The sequence below is a fragment of the Myxine glutinosa genome, chromosome 14 (genome assembly GCF_964187855.1).
Source record: "Myxine glutinosa chromosome 14, kmMyxGlut1.1, whole genome shotgun sequence".
Taxonomy (NCBI): domain Eukaryota; kingdom Metazoa; phylum Chordata; class Myxini; order Myxiniformes; family Myxinidae; genus Myxine; species Myxine glutinosa.
In genome coordinates this window covers 9,763,579-9,785,971 of record NC_136274.1, presented here as the reverse complement: position 1 = coordinate 9,785,971, position 22,393 = coordinate 9,763,579, and the positions used below count along the sequence as shown (strand labels likewise).

At 41.5% G+C, this 22,393-nt stretch overlaps 1 protein-coding gene across 1 annotated transcript in view; it reads right to left on the bottom strand.

The window, feature by feature from the left end:
- Positions 1–22,393, bottom strand: part of DAO (D-amino acid oxidase) — a 95,123-nt gene that overhangs the window by 69,773 nt on the left and 2,957 nt on the right. Inside the window, exon 2 of the mRNA XM_068135158.2 lies at positions 5,858–6,072. Within this exon, the coding sequence (XP_067991259.2) occupies positions 5,858–6,072 (215 nt within the window). The remainder of the gene's footprint in view (positions 1–5,857; positions 6,073–22,393) is intronic.

The window sequence follows — 22,393 nt, the reverse complement described above, 5'->3', positions numbered from 1 at the left end:
TTGTTCAGGCCAGGCCGCCCCAGCAATTTCAGCCCGAGAGCAGACCGCAAGATGCTGAAAGAAGTCTCTAAGAACCCCAGAATGTCATCACGGGACCTACAGGTAGCTCTTGCCACTGTTGATGTCAAAGTGCACGAGTCTACCATTAGAAAGAGGCTGCACAAATCTGATCTACATGGGAGGTGTGCCATGAGGAAACCTTTGCTGTCCAGAAAGAACATCAGGGCAAGACTAAAGTTTGCCAATGAACACCTCGGCAAAGACCAGCACTTCTGGAACAATGTGCTCTGGACAGATGAGTCAAAGGTCGAGCTATTTGGCCACAGTACCAGAAGACATGTTTGGCGAAAATCAAAGACAGCATTTGACCACAAGAACCTGATACCAACTGCAAAGCATGGTGGTGGAAATATTATGGTTTGGGGCAGCTTTGCTGCATCAGGGCCTGGGCAGCTCACCATCATATAATCCACTATGAATTCTTCATGGTACCAGAGGGTGCTTGAGGATAATGTGAGGCCATCTGTCGGAAAGTTGAAGCTCAACCGAAGGTGGACCTTGCAACATGACAATGACCCTAAACATACCAGTAAATCCACCAAGGAATGGCTGAAAAGAAAGAAATGGAGGGTTCTGGAATGGCCAAGTCAAAGCCCGGATCTAAATCCCATCGCGATGTTGTGGGGGGATTTGAAACGAGCTGTGCATGCAAGAAACCCCTCAAACAACGCACAGTTGAAAGAGTTCTGCATGGAGGAGTGAGCAAAAATTTCTCCAACTCGATGTCAGAGACTGGTAGACAGTTATAAGAAACGCCTACTTGAGGTTGTTTCTGCCAAAGGGGGCAATACCACCTATTGGAGCCAAGGGTGTACTTACTTTTTCCACATGCGAAATTTGCATTTATGTTTATTTAAATTATACAATGGACTACAAAATGTAAACGTTTAATGATATTTGTTATATTATATCACCTTTAGCTATCAATATTGTTGAAATGAAGATCAAATAGCTGTATGTTGAAATATGTTGAAAAAGTCAAAAATTTACTTTACATGGGGTGTACTTACTTTTTCACGTGACTGTATGTACTTACTCTTTATTTTTACACACACACACACACACACACACACACACACACACACACACACACACACACACACACACACACACACACAGACACAAGAAGGTGGATACTTTGAGACCTGGGAGGACTCCGTTCCAACTTCTGAAAGCCGCACTTGGAGATAGCATCCAACAAGAGAAAACGGCAATAAGCCGACTTTTTACGTCGGTCAATACTTTGGACTTAACACTGTACAGATTCTTCTTTGAATGAACTTTCCCTTTTAAAACTTTGCAGCTGTGTTAGGCCTCAAGCTGAGGCCTGAAATAGTGCCAAAAAATGAGTTTCGTTCCGAACTCGTGGGACTACGATTTCTATGCATTGTTTTATTGTATACAACATGCCTGACCTTGTGTTAAAAGTTTAACTCTCAAATCCTGCCAGTTTCCGTGAACGACCACCTCAAACTAGGTCACGTAGAGTCAAAAAGGAGGGTTTTTAGCTCCGGTGCCGACTTTGCGGCCTGGTATCTCCGTCGGTACATATAATTCAGCCTAGGAATTTCTGCTCGGCACAGACCTCCCATGGTTCTGTGGCCCTGTCAGTTTTGAAGGCTCTTACTTACGCACGCATCATACAGCGGAAATGTAAAAAATGTACTTTTGTCGTACGTACCTACTGTAAAATTCATTGAATTTCTCCGAAATTAACCCAAAATATTTTCGAAACCATCAGAGATGTCCTCTCGAAAATGGGTAAGCTTGGCATATGGAAGGGATACTGCTTAATGACGACGTTTCGTGGTTGTCTGGAAAACAACGGATGAAGGGGGCGACACTAAAAATGCCTCCAGATGCATATGGGGACCGCATGATGACCAGGGATAGCATAGTGAATGTAGAGTAGGGAAGCTTGGTATTATGGTCGGCGGTATGAATCCGATGAATACATGATAATCCATTGATACAATAAGTATCAATCCATAGATAATAATAAGGCACACACCTGAAGTAGCTCGCATGATAGTTTATTCACCGTCGTGTCAATGCGCAAAGAGACAGGCTTCGATGTACGCGAAAATTCTGAATGTCCACGGGCTCAAGTAGCATTCTTTACGTCAAAACATTACAAAGTGAATGGAAAATGCCATAAACTTAGAACATAAACTTAGAACTTCGATATTACATGACAAATTTGGTCAGTGCGCTTTCCCATCTCATTGAATCCATCGGCAAAACATTCCACCCCAACAGTTATTCATCAAGATATTCATCGTTGTCGATGTCCACACCTCCATCCCCTTGTGAGCGCTGTTGTGTGATGGTCCCAGTGGAGTTCATGCAATTCTTACAACAACATAAATCGGTGCAAGACAAACGACAGGAGCATAGCATACCTTCGCAACGAGTTTTCAGACATTTGCAGCTTATTATTTCTCGAATACTCTCTGGAGCTGGGGGCTTCGTCATCCATTTGATGGAGAGTTCATCGTTTAATAATGTCCATCCGTGACCATCAGGGCACTGGGGATTGATCATTTGTTGCAGTGAGCGCAGAAAAACCGCAGCTTGGTACGAGGCCCGCCAAGTTGAAGCATCCTTCGGTGGAGCCATGCTTGGTTCACATGGGGGAGGACGAGGCAAGACAGAAGACTTTGTATCTTGCGTCATTGACTTCGGTGGATGTAGTCTGCCTATACAAATGACAGACGAATGTTTCTAGCCGGACAATCAACGATTCTGGCGGGATGAATTCTTGCCCAAGTTCAATGAAAGCATTGGTAAACTCCTCCGACGCTGTCATCATGGAAAATGCTTCACGTTTGCCATTCCCGTAGAAGGCACTCGTTGAGTCGCAGCCAGTGAAGGTCTGAAGGCCGATCAAAGCAGCGGACACTTCAGGCCCCAAGGCCGATACTACATTCGTCAAATTTATGATACACGCCTTGTTCTTCACTCTGGTGGCAAAGTACATACATGTATTAATATAAGAGAAATATCATGGCTCACAGACAAGGCTACGACTGCCACATCAGTATCGGGACTGTGGATGACTACGCAGCTATGCGTATTACTTGCATGTTTGCAATGAAGTAAGATACGTGTGTCTGCCTCTTCGTGGTCACATTTTAGTTCCTCTATCACCTGGACCGACAGAACTGCATCATGGACATCCAATCGATGACACTCATTTCCATGAACGATGTAGACACTGATGTTGCCTCTGACTGCGCCGCAATCAGCACCCTGCCATTCAGTGACCAGGAACTCAACTAGGGCTTCCTTGTTTTTGCCGTTTGCAAGGAACTTTTTCCACTGCGTTGGAGTTTTCTGGTGTTTGTTGTGAATGCAGAACGTCTGTTTCCCACCATCGCCACGACGCGTCCTCTCAGCATTTTTCACGCTGATAGCTGGGTATGTGTCGGTGACAAAGTCCACCCGATTGCATTTCAGCTTCTTCGTCAGCTGGATGAGTCGAGACAGTACAGCATCGACCAGTTCACCAAAACTCGAAACTGAATGTCGCATGCTATGCAGAGGCCCATACCATCGATGATTAGGGCACCATCATCAGGCAGTGTTGAAACCAAGAAGTCCTTGGAGCTTTCAATTGCATCAAGTAAGGCGGACTTCGTTGTCTTTGCCATGGAGCCATCAGCTGTCGCAAGTGGCAGCGAGACAGGAGACGGTGAATAGCACAGAATCTCACGCAGACCGATGTTCCTGTTCTGTGCAATAATAAGCAGTCTGGAAAATAACTGCTCGTCTTTGCGTAACATGATCTCCTTACCTGACTTTGTTTTTGCCTTCGATTTCCCCAGATTTGAAAATGTTTTCAGCTTCAATGCCTTGAGGGGTGCCAAGAAATCTACTGACGGATTTATCAAACGGTTGTCAATGAATTCGTACATGCTCCTCTCACCAATCTCATTGGCTGAGATCAGGTCGTGTTGGACCTCACTGCTGGCCACAACACCTGAACTGATGCTTGTCAGTTCTGTAAGGTGGGAATCGAAGGGATTCTGCATAGACTCGATGACTGACACGATGTTTCCGACTGACTTTTCGTCGGCGATAATTCTGCTGTGGCCGAGTTCCTTTTCTGACCTGACGGTCACGAGAAGTATCAGTCATAGCTTCGCATTGGCGGACAATGGCCGTCCGTTCATTTTGGCTCAGTATCCATCTTTGGACAGCACCACGATTCAAGGTAATTCCTGTCAACCGCCCTGGTGTTTTTGAATCTCTGTTCAGGGTTTGCTCGATTGCCTAGTCACAAGCAATTGACGAGACCCTGTGCCTGTCCGCTGAACGGTCCATTGACCATGCGAAGTCATAGATTTGTGAACCTCGGGATGAGTTAGGGGGAGAATGACCATCTCCAGCCAATAAGCGGGCAGGTTTTATGAGAGACTCTCACGTACCGGTCTGCCTATGTGTTGCACCATCTTTGTCATGATCTTGCATCACAAACCTTTCAGCCAAATACATATATATGTCCCATTTGAGCCCTGCTTAGTCAAGCAGGGTCATCGTTGAATAGGCCTCTTACTACCCTGTGCTCGCGAAGCGAAAAGCAGGGTTAGGCATTCGAATGCGTACGTGTGCCGTACGTCCGTGTCTGCATTTTTAAAATTCATTTTCTCGGCAACCGTTGGTCCGATTGACATGAAATTTTACCGTAAGAGCGACGCTGCCTGTAGATTTTTTTGCTGATAATTATTACGTCATAGGTCACGTGGTACGGACTCCATCTTGGAAAAACGTTGCACCTCTATAATCTCCCAAACCGCATAATGGAAAAAATTGAAACATGGCTTATTGTCAAGTACTCCCCATGGGGAATAAGACATGTTAATGATGATGTCATCGGTGCCTTCATTATGACGTCATAATTCGACAAGTATAACGTTTGATTGGATAAGTAATGATTTTTTTTTTCTTAGCAACTGTTGGTCCGATGGACACTAAATCTTCACCATAGGAGCGCCTCCTCCCGTATAATTTTTTAAATGATAATTATGACATCATAGGTCACGTAGTACAGGCGCCATCCTGGAAAAAACGAAAAACTTTGCACCTCTATATCTCCGAAACCTCTACATGGAAAACAGGAAAGAGCAATCAGAGATCGCAGACCCTCGCCAGGATGTGTTTTAGTGTTTTTTAAGGCTTTTGTGTCAAAACAAATATGACGGCGAAACATGTGACCGATAACGTCATCATTATTATTTTTTCTCCACCAATTTATCTCCAGATGACGCTCAATAAATTTCATCTTGATCGGATGAAGTTCTGCACTTGTCGAGTTATGATGTCATAATGGAGCCACCGACGTCCACACACAAATTCGATCAATGCAAATCTTTAACTAATTGATCAACGACCCATGGGAAATATATATTGATAAAAGTGACATCATCAGCTGGTCTGGCAGCCATATTGGATCAAAAGAAACAACCCTTAAAAATCAGAAGAGTTGGCTTGCACCAAGTCCTTCTCAAGGCTGCGCAGGGTAAGTATTCTATGAATACCATCTAGTTTGTATGGACATCGAGGTTGAAAGGTTGAAATATCATCTCCAATGCTTCATCCCTCTTTTCTGTGTATCTGAACAATACTTATAAACCCATTCAGGTAACACAATTCAGTTAACACAGATTAAACTCACCTAACACAAAAATTCCCTTAACATAAAGCCTTAACATAAAATTCCTTAACATTTGGACCAGCACAAATACCCCAATCCAGCATATTTAGTGCACAATGTAGGCTACTACATAATACTCACGTCTCAGCGGGAGGAACGGGTCCGTGTGGATAGGGCTGCCATAAGCCAGCTACATAGTCACCTGTGGTGTGCGGTGAAAACTTTTCAGCAAACACGGTGATTGTGGGACCAAGAGGAGAACCTCCATAGTGCTCAACTATGGCCAAGGCAGAGGAAAGGCCGACAACGCCAGCCCCAACAATGGCTACCCGAAGGCCTCCAGCGGATGCTTGTAACTAGATAAAAGAGAGTTTAAGAAACTATATTTCTTGCCTCAAAGATATTGACGATTTTGGACATCGAATGTAAATGTATAGATTATACTTGATATAATTCCCCTCGTGTACTTGCTGGAGGACCTCAAGGTATGCTTATTACCCCACCCATGTACCCGAAGCAAAAAGAGGGGTTTAGCAATTGGTTCACTTCTGTCTGTCTGTCTACAAATGTCACTTTATGATCGAGAAACAACTTCCTTTTTATTGGATGTTGTATTTTGAACACGATTCGGGACATTAATCGGAAAATGAACCTGTAGTTTAGCAGCACTTTGGCTTTGAATTTGTCCGGATGGCACATGTGGGGAGAGGAGTGAGATACTTTTTTTTTTTTTTACTCTGTCTCCCTGTCTGGCAGTGAAACAAAATTGAAAATCATTCCAAACACGAACTTACTGTTTTTAACCCTTGGATGCAGTGATTGGGCCTCGGAGGCCCACAAGGTTTTTTTTGTTGCAAAAACTATGCTGTGCAATTTTTTTTTGGAATGAGCCTCATTTTTACCAACTTTCATGTTGTTACACAAAATTCAGTGACATAAAAAAATTCATTCAGGCTCCTGGGAAAATCTTCATTCTTTACTTATAACCGGAAAATCCGACACGAATGCAGGCCTGGGGCCTTCGAGGCCCCACATAAATGTTGTTGTACTACTATGTTATATCATTATTTTCTTGATATGAGCCTCATTATTTACTCCTATAACTTGGTTACAAATAATGAAGTCACAAAAATATGAAAAATAAAAAACTTTACAGAATACATTTGTGGGGCCTCCGAGGTGCAATGGCTGCATAGGTGTAGGATTTTTGACAGTTGTGGACATATACATATTCTAAATAAAAGATTAGTGAATCATATTTTCTAAGCAAATACACATCCATGAGCATCGACTTGGATTGAAAAAGGATATGAAAGAAAAAAAAATCTATTTAAAAAAAAAACATTACCGCCTCCGAGGCCCAATGGCTGCGTTTATGTAGGATTTTTGACGCCTGCATCTAAGAGTTAAGGAAATCATAAAGGACACAAACAACAGGCATGAAGAACTAATTTAACATGTTAGATAAGGTGGTGTAAAAGATGCTGCATCAACAGCGGTAAATGAAAATTATTTTATTTTCAACAACTTTTAAAATCTTTCTTTAATTTTCATTGAATTATGCACTTGAACACTGCAGAACACAAATAACCTTCGTAGCACTTTCAAAACCCTTCTGTGTAGCAGAACTTGGACAAATATTAAGGCATTTTACGTCATAACGACCAATCAAATTTGCCGCTCGTCGACCGTGTCCTTGTTTATCAAGACAGAGAGGAGTAATGTGTTCTATGAACTATTTAGTTTTATATTGTCCTTGTTGTCTTTTATCTGTTGTAATGCTTACCAAAAATGGGCGGACTGAACAAACAAAGTGCTAATGTTCTTCATTGGTTAAACATGAATACATATAAATACCAAGAAATAAACCATGACCTTACATAATACATATAAATACCAAGAAATAAACCATGACCTTACATAATACATATAAATACCAAGAAATAAACCATGACCTTACATAATACATATAAATACCAAGAAATAAACCATGACCTTCTGTACTCTTATCTCTTATCCATATTTTGATCTCAAATCCAAATTTCTTAAGTATACAGCAATAATATCAAATTTGACATCACTGTCTTCTACCGACTCCTTTCCGGCCTTGCTCCCCCAGCTCTGTCTGTTCTCTGTCCCCAAAATATTTCGACAGGTCGCACAAGATCTGACTGCAACCCTCTTATGGTTAAACTGCCAAAATCTAGGCTCTCTGCTCACCTTCACTCTCTCATTCCTCTTTTCTCCCTCCTCTGGAACAAACTCCCTAATCTCTTCAATCCCACTCCTCCCTCCAGGTCTTTAAAACAGCTGTTCACCACCATCTCTTATCTTCCTCCATCCAAAACCTTGATCTTTTCTACCCCCGTTAATTCACCACAGAGCCACTTTTTTGAAATTCCGACTTCTGTCCTGGAAGTCCTTGCAGTGTCCATGTGTTTTTACCTCTCCCCTCCCCGCCCCCGACATGCCTCCTCCCCCCAAGCCCTCTCCCTCCCACAGATCTCCTGATGTCCCTGTTATCTACTGTTGTACTTGTGTGCTTCCCTCGTTCTCCCCATCTTGTCTCCCACTCCCTTTTGTCATATGCTTTACGTGTCAGTTTGTCTTTTTGTGATTAATGTTAGCTCTTTGACGAGCCTCGATCTTGTATACAATATATATATATACTTATGGACGGCACTGTGTATGAAAGATTATGAAAAATGCTTCATAATATTGCACCTTCACTAAAGACAACTCTACTAGCACGAAAGTGTTATTCTCTAACACTGATTAACTTCTAAACAGTGTTTGAACTCCTTTCCCACAAACTTTTACGAGCTAAGTAATTTGCTGCTGCTGTTCAGGATAATAACTCACTTATTTGTCCTTTACTTACCAAACATGCTCTGACTGCAATATCCCTGCTCTAGTCACATCACTTGTTCTTTCTGTTTGCATCATTTCTCATGTTTGCATCATGTTTTTGGGTGTCCGTCCGTCCGTCCGTCCATCTGGGCTAAACCTCATTTTTCTCTGCAACCATATGTCCGATTGAGACGAAATTTTCAGGGTAGGCATGACACCCATGCAGAATGTTTTTATGATCATTGTGATGTCATAGGTCATGTGGTATTGCAGCCATGTTGGATACACAAATAATAATAAAATTATTTCACGGAAACCGCTGAATGGAAAAATTTGAAACTTGGCACATTGTCAAGTACATATCTTAGTTTAGATGTCATCCTGCCATCCTGATGTCCTGTCATCTTAGTTTAGATGCAGTCCAATCAATTACTGATAACTCAAAGAAAACAACTTCTTTACTGGATCATGTTCCATCGTCTTTGTTTGTCTCTTTACTTCCAATTCTCTCTCCACTTATCGTACGAAAATACGCAATTTGGTGTCTGTTTGTCTGACAGCGATACATTCGGTCGTTACTTATCCAATCTCAACCAAACTTGACAGGAGGACTAAGAGTCACACGACGGAGGTTGTAGCAACGTCATTCTCCCCTCTCTCCTCCCCAAGGGGGTTTTCCGCCTTGGGCAAAATCTGTGTTAAGGTGTATAGCCGTATTTGATAGCTTATTAGCGATAGAAGATAGCTTATTGTGGCGTTTTCCCCAGTATTAAAAAATAACACTTTGAATAAATAAGTAAGTAGACGGCACTCGGTAGAGCGCATACCTCCACCATGCTGAACGGTTTACGTTTTGTATCCCAAGGATAGGCTGGATCTACATCCGGACCTGACCCAAAATCAAATTGGCTTGTTCTTGTCACCTAACCTGCTGGTTAAGGCAGGAATTTGTAATTTGGCCATGGTGCCGGCGATAGCTTGCCTACTGTTTGAGAAGGACACCCTAGGATATTTAAAGCCCACCAACTAATGTTGGCAGATGAGACAACCAATTAACGTCAATTTGAGGGACAGCACACACGACCTTGACAGTTTATAGCTGGGTTGGGATTGATACCCAGGCTAGACAGATTAATGTGCATACACCTCGAGGCCCTCCTGTCAAGCCCAGCTGGAGAGTGATATCAACCGACTGATGATGGGACACTGATGTGTCATCTGAAAAAGCAAAGCAGCTGTATAGTTTCAGTTATTTGTATTTGTTGTCCTTGTTTATTTTTTCGTACTTGTTTTACTTGTTTTGTACTTGGTTTTATTTTAGTTAATGTACTTTTTTTTTCTTCTTTTTTTTGTATACTGAATCGAGGCTCGTGGAAGAGCTAACATTTATTTCACAAACAAATCAACCAGACAAACAAAATATAAAAAAGAGGGAGCGGAAGACAAGATGGGGAGAGAAGGGGACGCACACAACCACAACATTTGAGAGCAGGGAGAAATGTGGGAGGGAGAGGGCTTGGGGGGAGGAGGCGTGGGAAGGAGGAGGGGGGGGGGGGGTGGGAGAGGTATAAAACACAAGGGGACCGAAATTAGCGGGGGTAGAAAAGATCAAGGTTTTGGATGGGGGAGGATAAGAGATGGTGGTGAACAGCTGTTTAAAGACCTGTAGGGTGGAGTGGGATTGAAGAGAGTGAGGGAGTTTGTTCCAGGGGCGGGAGAAAAGAGGAATGAAGGAGTGAAGGTGAGCAGAAAGTCTTGATTTTGGCAGTTTAACCATAAGAGGGTTGCAGGCAGATCTTGTGCGACCTGTAGGAATATTTGGGGGACAGAGCCCAGAGAGAGCTGGGGGGGCAAGGCCAGAGAGGAGTCGGTAGAAGACGGAAAGACCACCAACCTGCCTGCGGTGAGTGAGTGAGAGGCCCTTGGAGTTAGCTTCATCGCGGGAGATTCCAATGATTCTGAACGCTTTGGTTTCAACAGCGTGAAGACGAGCTAGGTGTGAGGCAGGAGCACCAGACCAGAGGGGAGAGCAGTATTCCATAGAGCTGCAGATGAAAGCCTTGTATGTGGTGAGGAGCTCAGGTGTGCCAAGGAAGGACTTCGCACGACGGAGGATGCCCAGTCGGCGACTGGCTTTGGAGGCCAGATTTGAAATGTGGTTTTCCCAGGAAAGATCATGGCAAATAGTGAGACCCAAAAGCTTGAGTGACAGAACTTCTTGGAGAGGATTATTCAGAAAGTGGATGGGAGGGTTGTCCAGTCGGTCTTTTCGGAGAGACATCGTAAGAGTGTGAGATTTATCAGGATTGAAAGACATGTTCCATTTGTTTGCCCAGTCTGTGATTTTGTCCAGGTCTGCAGAGAGTGAGGAGGCTGCAGACTGCCGATCTGAGGGATGAGGAATGGAGCGACAGAGAGTAGAGTCGTCAGCAAAGAGATAGAGAGGATTTTCAAGAGAGTCAGAGAGATCATTGGTGAAGACCAGAAAAAGCACAGGGCCCAGAACACTACCTTGGGGAACTCCAGCCTGAACAGGAAGAGGAGATGAGAGAAACCCATTCAGGGCCACACGTTGACTACGACCAGAGAGGAAGTCCACCAGCCATGCGTGGAGATTTCCATGGATACCAAAGGAGGAGAGTTTGGTGAGCAGAGCAGGGTGCCAGACCGTATCGAAGGCACGTGAAATGTCAAGGGAGACAGCTCTAATTTCCTGTTTGGCGTTGAGGACCTCCATCAATTGTTGAGAAAGCAGAAGCAGCATGTCCAGAGTAGAGTGACCAGGTCTGAAACCAAATTGATGATCAGAGATCAAGCCATTGGAGAAGAGGAAAGATTTCATATCTGAAGCAATGATGGATTCCATGACTTTGCTGATAATTGGGAGAAGGCTGATTGGTCTGTAGTTGCTAGGATCTGTTTTTGCACCTTTTTTGTGCAAAGCAGTGATGTTGGCTGATTTCCAAGCAGATGGCAGATGACCTTGAGCAAAAGAGAGGGTGAAGAGAACAGAAAGAGGGAGTGAAAGAGCGGAAGAACATGATTTTAGGACCCGTGGGCTGATGCCGTCAGGACCAGTTGCAGAATCAGAGTCGAGGGTTGACAGAAACTTTTCCACCTTGTCAGGAGGAAAGGACACAGAGTCCAGGAGCAGCTGGGTATGACTGGTTACGGTGGGTACAAAGAGGGATGGGTTTGGGACACAAGATTTAGAGGCAAACACAGAGTTGAGGCATTCAGCTTTTTCACGTGCGAGTCAGCCGTTAAGCCGTTTGAGGTGAGGGAGGGGATGGAGGGGGAACAAACACCAGAAACAGATTTGACCAGACGCCACCAGGATTTGGAAGAGGGAGACAGATAAGAGAGTTCGGTCTTGAGAACGGTGAGATATTGTTTCCTGGCTCTCCTGAGGGTGGACACACACTTGTTTCGGGCTTTGTGAAAGGAAATGAGATTTCCTTCCGTTGGATTTGCTTTTCCAGGAGACGAAAGCAAGTTGTTTCAGGGCAACAGCCTCACCACAAGATTCCGTGTACCATGGACGGGAGGAAGGGTATGACAACTGAAGACGAGATGGGATAAATCTGTGCATGAGAGAGAGCAATTTACTTTGAAAGAATTCCCAGGATGAGTTGATGTCAGAGGCGGTAGAGATGGGAGACCAGTCCAGATGATTGATGGCTGCTTGAAGACCGTGCCAGTTGGCCTGTGTGAAATGCCAGACTCGTCGACGCTGAGGAGGCTCTCTGAGAATGGTCAGAGAGATGTCCACTTTGACAAGCACATGATCAGATGAGCCGATTGGAGCAGGAGAAGAGCAGCAGACATTTTCAGGGACGTTAGTCATAACCAAGTCCAGAAGAGAAGATGCTCCGTTGACTGAGATCCGGGTCGGGAAATTGACAGATTGTGTCAGTCCCAGTGAGTCGCAGAAGTCCTTTGCTGAGGAGCCATGGCTGGTGAGAGCGGTACCCACACCCAGCCAACTGGCATGGTGACAATTGAAATCACCACATATGAGGAAGAGAGAGTTGGGATGAGTAGATAGAAGTTGGTCCATATTATCAGACAGCGAGATGTAGATGGAGTCATCACTGTTTGGTGGACGGTACAATACACATATGAACAAGAGGTGGGAGCGAAGGGGAAGCCGTAGCTAGAGGTATTCCTGGGGGTGAGGTGGAGAGAGTGCAGTGCAGGGCGAGTGAGGAAGAGAGTTTTTGATAAAGATAGCAACCCCACCTCCAGGACGAGGCTCAGGTCTATCATACCGGAGGAGGGAGTAACCCGGGAGAGATACTAAGGAATCAGAGACATCATGAAGGAGGAAAGTTTCTGTTAAGCAGATCACATCTGGTTTGTCAGAAGCAACCTGTATGGAGAGATCAGTCAAGTTTGAGCAAAGGCCCCGGATGTTTGAGGTCCATACCGTTAATGAAGAGGAAGGGGGAGCATCGGGTACAGAACAGGGGGGGGGGGGGAGGGGTAGGGTAAGATGTGGAAAAGGAGGAAGAGGTAGGGAGAGCTGTTGAAGGTGTGTCAGAGATTTCAGAGATTTCAGAATAGCTTGGAGAAAGGGAAGAATGGGGCAGACAAAAGGTTTGATGGAGATTGGTTGAGGCACAGTGAGGTGTTATTTGAGGAGGGGGAAGAGCGAGGCAGAAGGTTGGGGGAGATGAAGGTGAAAGTTGGAAGGGGGAAGAAGCAGGGAGGATGCTTTGAGGAGGAGGGGTGAGAGGGGAGTCTAGGAGGGGAGGAGCGAGGGAGAGTCTCGGAGGGGAGGGGTGTGGGGGGAGTTTAGGAGGGAGGGGAGGGAAGGGGCAAGGGGGGAGATTTGAAAGGGATGGGTGATGGGGAGGATTTGGAGGGGAGGGGTGAGATTGGATTTTGAAAAGTGTACGATTCATGGGAAACGAACATTTTTTGCAAAATGAGTTTGAGACCTTTGAGTCAAAAATACGTTTGAGGAAGCTGAAGGAGGGGTGGAGTTCTGGAGAGTTTAGGGAATGTAGAAAAGAGGAACTGTAAGAGATGGTATTCTTTTTTTTTTTTGGAATGAATAGATTTGGTGAGCAAGAAGAAAGCATCCTTTTGTAGGAGAAGAAGAAAAAGGTGTTATAATATATGAGAGAAAATAGTTGTTCAGGGGAGAGATTATACATTTCTAACCACGTGATCGCGAACAACATGAACGAAGAACGAACGAACAAATAAGAACAACAAATAAACGAATAAGACCTGAGAAGGAAATATTTTTTGGGGTTTTTTTTTTTTTTGAGTAGAGATATTAAATAAGGAGGTATGGGGTGAACGACTGGGACGAAACAGAGAACGAAAATAAATGCAGCGCATTCGACGAACCGCTGCGAGACCACTTGTTTGTATTTGTTACAGGCCACCACTCAAAAAGCAGCAAAAGACATATAATAAGAATTGCTGTGAGAAGTGGTGAAAGAGGTGGGAGGAAAAACCCAAAGTTTCACGGAAAAACGCAAAGAAAAACCCAAAACACCCAAAAGTCCAAAGTTTGAAGATATGGAGCTGAAAACATTTTGATCGTGCAAAGAGACTTTGCACTGTAACTGTTCAATTAGAAGCACGTTTTCTATTGGATAGAGCCACTCTAACAACTACATCCATGACTATTAAATTCGAAGCAGTTGTGGAAATCAATACAACATCTCATTGAAGCCTTTATGGTGTAATATTAAATAAATTATGAAACAGGAACTGAATGTTGACATTTTCTTGGTATTAATATTAAATTAATTAATGAAACAGGTAGTGTACGTAGACATTTTCTTGTTATTAATATTAAATTAATTAATGAAACAGGTAGTGAATGTAGACATTTTCTTGTTATTAATATTAAATTAAATAATGAAACAGGTAGTGTATGTAGACATTTTCTTGTTATTAATATAAAATTAATTAATGAAACAGGTAGTGTATGGAGACATTTTCTTGTTATTAATATTAAATTAATTAATGAAACAGGTACTGTACGTAGACAATTTCTTGTTATTAATATTAAATTATTGAATGAAACAGGGAGTGTATGTTGACATTTTCTTGATATTAATATTAAATTAATTAATGAAACAGGTAGTGTATGTAGACATTTTCTTGTTATTAATATTAAATTATTGAATGAAACAGGTAGTGCATGTAGACATTATCTTGTTATTAATGTTAAATTAATTAATGAAACAGGTATTGCATGTAGACATTTTCTTGTTATTAATATTAAATTATTGAATGAAACAGGTACTGTACGTCGACATTTTTTTGTTATTAATATTAAATTCTTGAATGAAACAGGTAGTGTATGTTGACATTTTCTTGTTATTAATATTAAATTAATTAATGAAACAGGTAGTGTATGTAGACATTTTCTTGTTATTAATATTAAATTATTGAATGAAACAGGTACTGTATGTTGACATTTTCTTGTTATTAATATTAAATTAATTTATGAAACAGGTACTGTATGTAGACATTTTCTTGTTATTAATATTAAATTAATTAATGAAACAAGTACTGTAGGTAGACATTTTCTTGTTATTAATATTAAATTAATTAATGAAACAGGTAGTGAATGTAGACATTTTCTTGTTATTAATATTAAATTATTGAATGAAACAGGTACTGTATGTAGACATTTTCTTGTTATTAATATTAAATTATTGAATGAAACAAGTACTGTAGGTAGACATTTTCTTGTTATTAATATTAAATTAATTAATGAAACAGGTAGTGACTGTAGACACTTTCTTGTTATTAATATTAAATTATTGAATGAAACAGGTACTGTATGTCGACATTTTCTTGTTATTAATATTAAATTAATTAATGAAACAAGTACTGTAGGTAGACATTTTCTTGTTATTAATATTAAATTAATTAATGAAACAGGTAGTGACTGTAGACACTTTCTTGTTATTAATATTAAATTATTGAATGAAACAGGTACTGTATGTTGACATTTTCTTGTTATTAATATTAAATTATTGAATGAAACAGGTACTGTATGTTGACATTTTCTTGTTATTAATATTAAATTATTGAATGAAACAGGTACTGTATGTTGACATTTTCTTGTTATTAATATTAAATTAATTAATGAAACAGGTACTGCAGGTAGACATTTTCTTGTTATTCATATTAAATTAATTAATGAAACAGGTAGTGACTGTAGACACTTTCTTGTTATTAATATTAAATTATTGAATGAAACAGGTACTGTAGGTAGACATTTTCTTGTTATTAATATTAAATTAATTGATGAAACAGGTAGTGAATGTAGACATTTTCTTGTTATTAATATTAAATTATTGAATGAAACAGGTACTGTACGTAGACATTTTCTTGTTATTAATATTAAATTAATTAATGAAACAGGTAGTGAATGTAGACATTTTCTTGTTATTGATATGAAATTATTGAATGAAACAGGTACTGTATGTTGACATTTTCTTGTTATTGATATTAAATTATTGAATGAAACAGGTACTGTATGTTGACATTTTCTTGTTATTAATATTAAATTATTGAATGAAACAGGTACTGTATGTTGACATTTTCTTGTTAATAATATTCAATAAATTAATGAAACAGGTACTGTATGTTGACATTTTCTTGTTATTGATATGAAATTATTGAATGAAACAGGTACTGTATGTAGACATTTTCTTGTTATTAATATTAAATTATTGAATGAAACAGGTACTGTATGTTGACATTTTCTTGTTATTAATATTAAATTATTGAATGAAACAGGTACTGTATGTTGACATTTTCTTGTTATTAATATTAAATTATTGAATGAAACAGGTACTGTATGTTGACATTTTCTTGTTATTAATATTAAATTAATTAATGAAACAGGTACTGCAGGTAGACATTTTCTTGTTATTCATATTAAATTACTTAATGAAACAGGTAGTGACTGTAGACACTTTCTTGTTATTAATATTAAATTATTGAATGAAACAGGTACTGTAGGTAGACATTTTCTTGTTATTAATATTAAATTAATTGATGAAACAGGTAGTGAATGTAGACATTTTCTTGTTATTAATATTAAATTAATGAATGAAACAGGTACTGTACGTAGACATTTTCTTGTTATTAATATTAAATTAATTAATGAAACAGGTAGTGAATGTAGACATTTTCTTGTTATTGATATGAAATTATTGAATGAAACAGGTACTGTATGTTGACATTTTCTTGTTATTGATATTAAATTATTGAATGAAACAGGTACTGTATGTTGACATTTTCTTGTTAATAATATTCAATAAATTAATGAAACAGGTACTGTATGTTGACATTTTCTTGTTATTGATATGAAATTATTGAATGAAACAGGTACTGTATGTAGACATTTTCTTGTTATTTTTTCCAACGCAAACGCAAAATTCTTCCAACGCAAACGGAACTTCCGTTTTCCGGTCCGGTCGTGAGAGGACGCTGGCGTCGTTTGCTCGCCGCTTCTCTGACTGGACCATTGTCCGTGTCTTGCTTTCCTGGTGGTCGTGGCGGATTTATGGCCATTGAGTCTTCCTCTGCGCGGTCCTGGCTCTGCTCTGCTGCTCCGGGCTTCACCTGCTCGGCTCCATCGCTGTTTCCTCGGGCCCACTCCCGTTGGTTGTGTCGATTGTTTCGCCTCCTCACCCTTGGCCGCGTGCTCGCTTTGCCTTCGCTCCTGCTGGCATGGCTCTGCGGTACTCTGCCGCAAGGCTTCTCCTGCTTAAAACCCGCTCCACCCCATCATGCATCTCTGCAATCAGATCGAATGGACTCCTGCGTCGACCCAGGTACATTCACCGTGGCTCCGGTCGTAAGTTTGTTTATTTACAATCAGGTCACTCCATCCCCATCCTCTGGTCGGCTCAGCGCACTCCCACTCATCGTCCCAACACACCTGGTCACAACAACGCACAAAATCGCACCTCCTGTCTGCGAACCCTGGCCAAATCACCTGGATTCATACCCGCCGTACAAAACAACATCAAGCTCACCCTGTTCAATACCCGGTCCCTCAACAACAAATGCCTCATCCTGAACGACTACATCCTGGAAAATAAACTGGACTTTCTCTGTCTCACTGAGACCTGGCAACAACCACTGGACTACTACACGCTCAACCTCACCACACCCAATGGATATTCTTACATCAATAAACCACGCTCGGAGGGCCGAGGTGGTGGAATTGCCGTTATTCACCGACAAGACATCAAGACCAACCTCATCTCCATCTCATCTGCTCCATCATTTGAACACCTGGCTTTTAAACTCTCTGGTCACACACAGTCAGTCATGGCTGTTGTCTACCGCCCTCCCAAACCACACCCATCATTCCTGTCTGACTTCTCCTACTTTCTGACCCAGCTATGTTCCCTCTCCCCCTCAATCCTCCTCCTTGGTGATTTCAATATCCACATGGACTCCACTGACTCCACGCTAACCACTGACTTCACTGATTTACTCACCTGCTTTAACCTCACTCAACATGTCAACTTTCCTACCCATAACCGTGGTCACATTTTGGACCTTGTCTGCTCTACTGGACTAATTTTGCACCATCTCTCTGGCTCCGACCTCACTCTCTCTGACCACCTAGCCATCACTCTGACCATCAACATCCCCACCCCAGCACCAAGGCATTATCGCACTATCAACTTCCGTAAGCTAAACGCTTTTTCACCTGCCTCATTCTCATCGACCCTCTCTGAAAAAATGTCCACTTCTCCCTTCGTTGACCTCCACACCCCTTCTGACCTCACTGACTACTACAACCACACTCTCTCTTCCTGCCTTGACCAAATTGCGCCTATAAAAACCAAAACAGTTTCTTTCACCCATTCTGCTCCCTGGTTTACCCCTGAGCTCCGCCTAATGAAAACTCGTGCTCGCCAACTTGAAAGACTCCGCAATAAAACAGGTCTCACAGTTCACTCCCAGGCCTACAAGGACCACATACAACACTATAAAGATGCCCTCTCCCGCGCCCGCTCCGCCTACTACTCTCAAATTATCCACTCTGGCTCCGGAAACCCAAAAGCACTCTTCTCTACAATAAACAAACTCCTCAGCCCCCTGAACACCACCACCCAGTCATTCACAATAGACAACTGCATCTCCTTCCTTTCATTCTTCCAACGCAAAATTGAAAACATCTACAACAGCTTGACCACCGCCGCACCCGCTCCCCCTCAAACCACCTGCCCCCCCTTATCCTGCCATCCCCTGTCTCAATTCTCCCCAGTCTCCCCTACTGACCTCTCTGAACTCCTCATCGGAATGAAAACTGCCACCTGCACTCTTGACCCCATCCCCTCCAGCTTTGTCAAGGCCTCCCTTCCTGCTCTTTCTCCACTTATCATTGCAACAATAAACTCCTCCCTGTCTACAGGCATCGTCCCACCATCCCTCAAAATTGCTGCTGTTACCCCCATTCTGAAAAAACCTGGACTAAACCCTGACATCCTAAATAACTTCAGACCCATCTCCAACCTACCCTTTCTGTCAAAGGTTTTGGAACGCGCTGTAGCCACTCAACTCAAGCATCACCTCTCTGCCAATAACCTGTATGAAACATTCCAATCCGGATTCCGGTCCAACCACAGTACTGAAACTGCTCTCCTCAAAATCACCAACGACCTTCTCCTCTCCTCTGATGCTGGCAACCTCAACATTCTCATCCTCCTCGACCTCAGCGCTGCCTTTGACACCATCGATCACACCATCCTCCTCACCCGACTTGAAACCACCTTTAACATTACCGGCACTGCCCTCTCTTGGATTAAATCATACCTCTCTGACAGACGTCAGTTCATCTCCATCAATAACTGCAAGTCCCCCACTGCTCCCCTCCCCCAAGGTGTCCCCCAAGGTTCAGTTCTTGGCCCCCTCCTCTTTATCCTTTACCTGTCCCCCCTCGGTCACTTAATCCGCCGTCATGGTCTCCAATTCCACTGCTTCGCCGATGACATCCAGCTTTTCATCTCCACCAAGTCCATCTCCACCGCCACCCACTCTATCCTGACAAACTGCATCACTGAAATAAAATCCTGGCTTCAAATCAACTTCCTCAAACTTAACTGTGATAAATCTGAAATAATCATCATTGGCCCAAAAACGCTCACCAAGTCCACCCATAACTTTGCCCTCAACATCGACGGTTTCCCAGTGTCCACCTCCCCTCACATCCGGAATCTTGGCATCATCTTTGACCAAACCCTCTCCTTCGACAAATACACTAAACAGATCACAAAGACAGCCTTCTTCCACCTGAAAAACATCGCCCGTCTCCGTCCATCCCTCTCCTCTGTGGCTGCAGAAACCCTCATCCACGCCTTCATCACTTCCCGTCTGGACTACTGCAATAGCCTCCTTTATGGTTCACCCTCAACAATCACCAATAAACTCCAATACATTCAGAACTCCGCTGCCGGTCTACTCACCCATTCCCGGACCCGTGACCACATCACCCCCGTCCTTTACAAGCTTCACTGGCTCCCCATCTCCCAGAGAATCCAGTACAAAATCCTCCTCTTGACCTACAAAGCCCTCCATAACCTGGCCCCATCCTACCTGGCTGACCTCCTCTCCAGACACACTCCCACCCGCAACCTCCGCTCTGCTGGTACCAACCTCCTGACCCCCCCCATCCGGACCAAATTTAGATCCTGGGGGGACAGGGCCTTCTCCATCGCTGCTCCCACCCTCTGGAACTCGCTACCTCACACCATCAGAGACTCCTCCTCACTCACCACATTCAAAACATCACTCAAGACCCACCTGTTCAACACTGCATTCAACATTTAACCCACAGCATCTAACCCCTGACTATCTCCTCTCCTTCTCCCTCCTTTGTGCTTTGAATATTTCCCTATTGATTCTTCTTTTTTTGCAATTGTCTTTATGTTTTGCTATGCGTTATGTTTTGCACTCTGTCAAAGCGTCTTTGGGCTTCCTGAAAAGCGCTATATAAAATAAATGCATTATTATTATTATTATTATTGATATGAAATTATTGAATGAAACAGGTACTGTATGTAGACATTTTCTTGTTATTAATATTAAATTATTGAATGAAACAGGTACTGTATGTTGACATTTTCTTGTTATTAATATTAAATTAATTAATGTAACAGGTATTTTATGTTTACATTTTATTTTAGAATGTGAGTGTGTCTATAAAATGTGTACAATTAGAATATGATTACATATATAAAGTATGTACAATTAGAATGTGAATACGTCGATAAAGTATGTACAATTAGAATGTGAGTACATCTATATAATGTATGTACAATTAGAATGTGAGTATGTCTTTAAAATATGTACAATTAGAATGTGAGAACATCTATAAAGTATGTACAATTAGAATGTGTGAACGTTGATAAAGTATGTACAATTAGAATGTGAGTATGCCTATAAGACATGTACAATTAGAATGTGAGTACATCTCTAAAGTATGTACAATTAGAATGTGTGAACGTCGATAAAGTATGTACAAATAGAATGTGAGTACGTCTTTAAAATATGTACAATTTGAATGTGAGTACGTCTATAAAGTATGTTCAATGAGAATGTGAGTACATCTATAAAGTATGTACAATTAGAATATGTGAACGTCGATAAAGTATGTACAATTAGAATGTGATTACGTCTATAAAGCATGTACAATTAGAATGTGAGTACATCTATAAAGTATGTACATTTAGAATGTGTGAACGTCGATAAAGTATGTACAATTTGAATGTGAGTATGTCTATAAAGTATGTTCAATGAGAATGTGAGTACATCTATAAAGTATGTACAATTAGAATGTGTGAACGTCGATAAAATATGTACAATTTTAATGTGAGTATGTCTATAAAGTATGTTCAATGAGAATGTGAGTACATCTATAAAGTATGTACAATTAGAATGTGTGAATGTCGATAAAGTATGTACAATTAGAATGCGAGTATGTCTATAAAGCATGTACAATTAGAATGTGAGTACATCTATAAAGCATGTACAATTAGAATATGTGAACGTCGATAAAGTATGTACAATTAGAATGTGAGTACGTCTATAAAGCATGTACAATTAGAATGTGAGTACATCTATAAAGTATGTACAATTAGAATGTGTGAATGTCGATAAAGTATGTACAATTAGAATGCGAGTATGTCTATAAAGCATGTACAATTAGAATGTGAGTACATCTATAAAGTATGTACAATTAGAATGTGTGAACGTCGATAAAGTATGTACAATTAGAATGTGAGTACGTCTCTAAAGCATGTACAATTAGAATGTGAGTACGTCGATATAGTATGTACAATTAGAATGTGAGTACGTCTATAAAGTATGTCCAACTAAAACGGCACTCAGTAGAGAGCATACCTCTGCCTGGTTGGCCCTATCTCCCAATGGTGAAGAATCACTTAAAAAATTATATTAGTCGGATCCGAATCCGGATATTCACCAAAATCTAATAATTTCGTCCTTGTGACATACGCTGCATCTCTGCCAAATTTCGTCTGAAACCATCCACAACTTTTTGAGATATTTTGTTCACAAACAAACAAACAAACAAACAAGAAGTCGTTATGCAGAGCACGATATTTGCAAAATCCCCCCACCCCCCCCCCCCCCCAAAGGTTTCCATTAATACAGCAAATTGTCCATTTCATCAAGTTTAAAATTGACAATCATGATCAAAGCTCGGGTCAATAGGATGAAAAGTGACGATTTTTCAGATGGAAAATGATGATTTTACAAGTTTGACCCTGAGTTGACCTTTGACCTTTTGACCTCAAAAAT